This window comes from Triticum dicoccoides, chromosome 6B, assembly GCF_002162155.2.
Source record: "Triticum dicoccoides isolate Atlit2015 ecotype Zavitan chromosome 6B, WEW_v2.0, whole genome shotgun sequence".
In the NCBI taxonomy this organism is placed as follows: Eukaryota; Viridiplantae; Streptophyta; class Magnoliopsida; order Poales; family Poaceae; genus Triticum; species Triticum dicoccoides.
The window spans coordinates 598,978,813-598,984,325 of NC_041391.1; the positions used below are offsets into that span (position 1 = coordinate 598,978,813).

General features: G+C 43.7%; 1 protein-coding gene across 1 annotated transcript in view; it reads left to right on the top strand.

Annotated features, from left to right (window-relative positions):
- Nucleotides 1-2,664: 2,664 nt before the first annotated feature.
- LOC119326589 (nuclear-pore anchor-like) overlaps nucleotides 2,665-5,513 on the top strand; it is a 21,481-nt gene continuing 18,632 nt past the window's right edge. Inside the window, exons 1-6 of the mRNA XM_037600212.1 lie at nucleotides 2,665-3,140; nucleotides 3,226-3,372; nucleotides 4,748-4,846; nucleotides 5,076-5,204; nucleotides 5,280-5,372; nucleotides 5,471-5,513. The exon at nucleotides 5,471-5,513 is cut by the window's right edge and continues 15 nt beyond it. Of these exons, the coding sequence (XP_037456109.1) occupies nucleotides 2,835-3,140; nucleotides 3,226-3,372; nucleotides 4,748-4,846; nucleotides 5,076-5,204; nucleotides 5,280-5,372; nucleotides 5,471-5,513 (817 nt within the window). The 5' untranslated portion in view covers nucleotides 2,665-2,834. The remainder of the gene's footprint in view (nucleotides 3,141-3,225; nucleotides 3,373-4,747; nucleotides 4,847-5,075; nucleotides 5,205-5,279; nucleotides 5,373-5,470) is intronic.

The window sequence follows — 5,513 nt, forward strand, 5'->3', positions numbered from 1 at the left end:
AAACCTGAGGTGTGGCATAAAAATAACAAGGCATTGATAAAGGCCGAAAGCTTAAAGGGGCTCCTCGGATACCCGATGTGTAAACTCTTCGGATGCATTTCGGCGATCCTCAAGATCGAAGATGAGAAGATTTGTTAACCCAGCTTTCAAGACCGATGACCGAAGATGAAGAACAGTTCGGAAGAATCGAGGAGCGTCCCCAACTTGAAGACCGGTTCAGGGGGCTACTGACGGTGTCCTGGACTAGGGGGTACTCACCACGTCGTCTCCCGATCAGTTGGATTGGGCCGAGGACCCCCATGGCCGTATACTCATGGGCCAGTTCGGACAACCCCTGCCGCATACAAGGAAGACTCCGCAAGACTTGGCGCCCAAGACAAGGACTCTCCTAAACCCTAAGCCTCTGGTGTCTTATATAAACCGATGCCAGGCTAGTCAATAGACAATCTCATATTCATTACTACAATTTCGTGGTAGATACGTGTACTCTGTACTACACCCATATGAATACAATCAAAAGCAGCATGTAGGGTATTATCTCATCAAGAGAGCCCAAAGCTGGGTAAAACCCCGTGTCCATGTTACCATCGTTCCAAGACGCCTAGCTTAGGACCCCTACTATGAGATACACCTGATATTGAACCGACATCGATGTCGTCCACACGCGGACTGCAGCCCTGGGCGCCGGCCCCGCCCGCATGCGCGCCCCTGATGGCCGCCGGGATCGGGAGCCGTTGCGGCTGGCCGCCGGAAATGAGAGCTGCTGCTGCTGGACGTCGGAAATGCACGACACTCGCTCCGTGGCTGCTCCGGCTAGGCGGCTAGGGTTCCTCCTCTCTTGTCTGGACTCTCTGGACTCTGAAGCGAGAGGAACAAAGCATTGACCGTGCGTACCGGAGGTCGAGAAGCCTGCTCTCTCGTTCGCTATTTGCTTGGTGCACGTATTGCATCCGGCCCAATAAGGCCCAATAACAGGGACGACGACGAATTTTCTTCTCATGATTATTTATCGATCAGATCTGGCTTATACGTGCACCTATATATAAAAAATCGCTCCAAATCAAGGTAGGGCGAGCGCCACACCTCGCCCTACCGAGAGCTTCGCTTGTGAACACAAACATGTTGGAGTTCATGAGTACCTAGGAGTCATCGGAGGTGTCTACCGTTGTGAAGGTATACCGCCGGTTCATGAGCAACTTGGGTAGCCTGACGTAATCCTCGCTGGCTCTGCAAAAGTGGTAGAGCAGGACGTGGTCGGGCATGCACCACTCTGCGTCGCTATGAGGCGCCATGGGTTGGGCCCATCGATTCGCCTCGCTCACTGTATGGTTTCTCTGGTCTCATTTTCCCCTGACACTAAGGCTAAAGGAAAAATGGCTCAAATTTTGATAGATTTAAATCATAATATTTTTTAAAAATTGTTCCCAAATTGAAAAATATAGAGAAACTAAAACAATATTCATGGATAAAAGAATTATACATTAATTTTAAGAAATGATCACAAATTTAAAAATGTGGTTCTAAAAAATATCCATAAATTCAAAAAATGTTCGTGAATTGGAATTTATTTTCATGAATTCAAAAAATGTTCATGACTTTTAATAATATCCATGAATTAAAAATTTATGTGAATTCAAAAAATCTTCATGGTTGAATAGTCATGAAAATAAAAAAAACATTCATAAACAAAAACTGTTCATGCATTTGCAAAAATATTCTAAGTTCATAAAGTATATGAAAATTCTTAAGAAATGTGTATGCATTTGAAAAACTCAAGTTTTTTAAAATAATCACGAATTAAAAATGCTTCACAAATTTTAAAATAAGAAAATGAATAAGAAAAAGGGGAAAAGAAAACAAAAACAAAAAATAACCCTTAAGAAAACAGAAAGAAAAAACAAAAAGAAGCTTCAAATGGGCGGGTGGTATGCGCGTGGGCGCTATTTGGCTACCCAGGCGGAATAGGTTTTCCTGAAAAACCAGAAAGACAAGTGATATGAACTTGTCCACTAGTCACATAACGAAGTCAACGAGTGTACGCGTGGTAAATCCTATGTGACACATCAAATTGCTAGCGTATTGCACAAGAGGAACCGAGCTGGTCGGCCCATTCAAATGCTTTGTAGATTCGACACTGGTTCCGTTTTTGGGAACTTCTGAAGGGTTCCAGTCCAATATTTTTACCGATTTTCCATTTTCTGCTTTTACTGTTTTTTTGGTTTTGGTTTGTTCTTTTTCTGTTCTCTTCTTCTCTTCTCATTTTTTCCTCGAAAAGGTCACAATTTTTAAAATATTCTTTTAATTATAAATTCATAAATTTGATTTTTTTTGAGATTTCAAAATGTGTTCACTTTTTTCAAAATAGTTTGCTATAGTATGCCGTTTGCTACAATGAGTCGGTTCACTATAGTAGACCGGTTTGCTACAGTGCCGGGCTCCGTCTACCTATTTGACGCCCCGCATTTTAAAAAATGGCTCACATTAACAAACAAGACAAAAAAAGTAAAAGAAAAAACAAGACAAAAAGTTACACGGAGCCCGGCAGCCGCCATCTCGTTTCCAGCCCACGTCGCAAATACAGGCCGGACACCTGAGGTCGGTAACCAGGCCGGGCTCCCAGCACGCCGTCCTCCCGATATATCGCTGCCTCCGCTTTCGCCGTTTGGCGTCTCGCCCGTCTCCATTCTCCAGTTCAACTCGGCTCACCCCCTCCGCTTGCGGCACCGCCACCACCCTTCGCCCCCTCCCCGCGGGGAAACCCTAGAACCTTCTGGAGGCCACCCCGAAATCTCGGCGGGGCTAGGGCTCCCGCTCGCTCCACCCCGCCCGCGGCGATGCCGCTCTTCATGTCCGACGAGGAGCTCCGGCTCCTCGGCGGGGACGTGGCCGCGGTCGCCGAGCGGGCCGACGCCGCCATCCGCGAGCTCCGGAACCAGGTCGACACCGTCCGCGCCGAGGCTGACGCTGCGGCCATCGCGGCCGAGCAGACCTGCGCCCTCCTCGAGCAGCGCTTCACCACCCTCTCCGCGGAGGTCGATCGGTACCAGGCCGAGGCGGCCGAGCTCACCGCCGCCTCCGAGCGCCGCGCCGCTGACCTCGCCTCCTCCCAGGCCGAGATACACCAGCTCCGCATCCAAGCAGTACGAACCCTAGATTTTTTGGGCGACTGATCATTTTGTTTGGTGAAGCTTCCTGCACTGACCACTTGTGTTGCTGATGTCGCAGATTGCAAAGGATGGCGAGGTTGAGCGTCTCAAAGTGGAAATCTCGGAGCTGCACAAGTCCAAGTGCCAGTCGCTGGAATTGATCGAGCAGAGGGACGCAGAGATACGGGAGAAGGATGGCGTCATTCAGAGTTACCATGATAAGATGGTGAGCTACCCTAACGCCCTCACACTTCTACTAGTAATATGCAGCAGTCATCAAACTGGTTGTAGAGCGAGTTGAGAGTACATGATCACCTGAACAAATTGTCGCTTGGTGCAATCTGATATGGTGGTGTGCAGGACAATGTAGTTTTTAGGATCATACATTGGTAGTACCGACTACTGGTTACTGGTTGCCGCTTGAGGATTTTGTTATTGAGTTTAACTATAGGTTTGTTTCTGCCTAAATGCTAATTAGTGCAGCTTGTTTCTGTAACTTGTCCTGCTTTAGAACAGATTTTTGCGTACCTCAAGAGAGAGGGAGAGAGAGGATTTGATTTGATTTGGTTTGCTTAGCACCATATGGTGCAATGTACATGCAAAAAAATGCGCAAGCAACTGCATATTATGGACGTTCTTGCTGGTTTTCACCAGTAAATTTATTGGAATAACTTCTTTGACTGACTGGATGAATCATTTTCGTTAGTTGGTTATGACTTTATCGATCAGTTACCCATGGGGCCATCCCTTTGGAAGGCATGGATGTCCAAAAGTCAAATTTGCATTCTGAGCAATATATTTGATCTTAACTTGATTTGCTTGTAGGTATACATCTATATCTGTCTCTACCATACGTTATTTCACGTCTTTGTTAAGTTTTTATGAGACACCTGATTACTTATGTGAGACATCTTACAAAACTTCTCTTACATCTTAGTGGTTTGTGTTTTCTACATATTATCTCGGTTGAGCTGATACAGTACCTCCATAGTCGGCGGCTATTATATGCTATGTAGATTTGACGTTAGCTTGGTAGATATTATGTTGTTTCATGAAGAGCTGCTCTTACATTCAAATATATTATAATTTGTAATAAATAATGACATGTAGATTTGATGTTGTTTCATGAACAGACTTAAAATGTTAGTTTTCCACTGTCTATATAACATAGCTACATCTGCTTTTCTTTTATAGCATTATTACATGAACTATCTGCCCATTTGAAAAGCTGAATGTTCGATCTCTTGTCAGTTTAACTGAAGTGGAGCTATTTAAGAGTTCTGCCATATCGTCAGACCTCTCACTCTTTTTCTTGAATAACTTATCTGTAGTTTTTCCATCAGACAATCTTGAAAATTTTAAAAATGTGATATGCTATGTATTAGTATCTATTGCGTTTTTTTCTTGCTGGCGGTGTGGATATATGGGTTATATCATTTTTGCCCCTATCATGAGCGTTATTTTATCTTTGCACTCTAGCAAGCTAAGCCTTTTATAAACTCAATTGAGATTTCATGCTCCTTTGTCGTGGAAAGACCTTTGCTGTTTTGTGTTTTATAGCATAAAATTAAGTGGGCATACCGTTTTTATCGTCTTTTCAGGTAAATCAGGCTGACTCTTCTGCTGGTAAAGAGGCTAGGATACACGAGGTTGAAGCTAAGTTAACTCACTGCCAGGCGACATGCAACCGCATTGAACAGGTATACATATAAAAAGGCTTAGGGAATGCTTAGAACTTTAGAAGCAAGTTTTAGTATAATGTTCTACCAAGCCTTATTTCAGTTCTCTATAAATCTCTTGTACACCGCATCGCCTTCGTTTGCTCTTTGGTTATTCATTGTTATACTAAGATTCAAGGAAGTTCCTGAGCAATTGTTTTTCATGGACCAATTGGTGTTTCTTACTTATTTTTATTACTTCCCTTATTAGGAGAAGGAGCTTCTTGAAAAGCATAATCTCTGGCTTGATGAGGAACTGAAAGCAAAAGTAAAGAATCTATCTGATCTAAGAAAGGCAAACATGGATGAGGAGTCTCGGATGTCAGCAAAGATTGTAGAGGTTACTTTCTTCTTATTTAATACTTCATGTGACAGATACAGGAAAGAAAACATGAACCTGATTTCTGGTTATCAGCTTGAAAGAGAGATTTCTGAATCTACAAGTTCCTTGAGGCGAAGCAAAGAACGGATTTCTGAGCTTGAGCAAAGAGTGTCTTATATGGAGAAGGTATAACTTCTGATGATTATGCAATTTCTATCATCTAACTTTTGCTATTCCCTAAAAACCCAGCTAACTTTTACTATTTCATCTTTTGTTGACTGTAGGAGCTACTCTCAGCAAAGGATGCTGCAGCTGCTAATGAGCAAC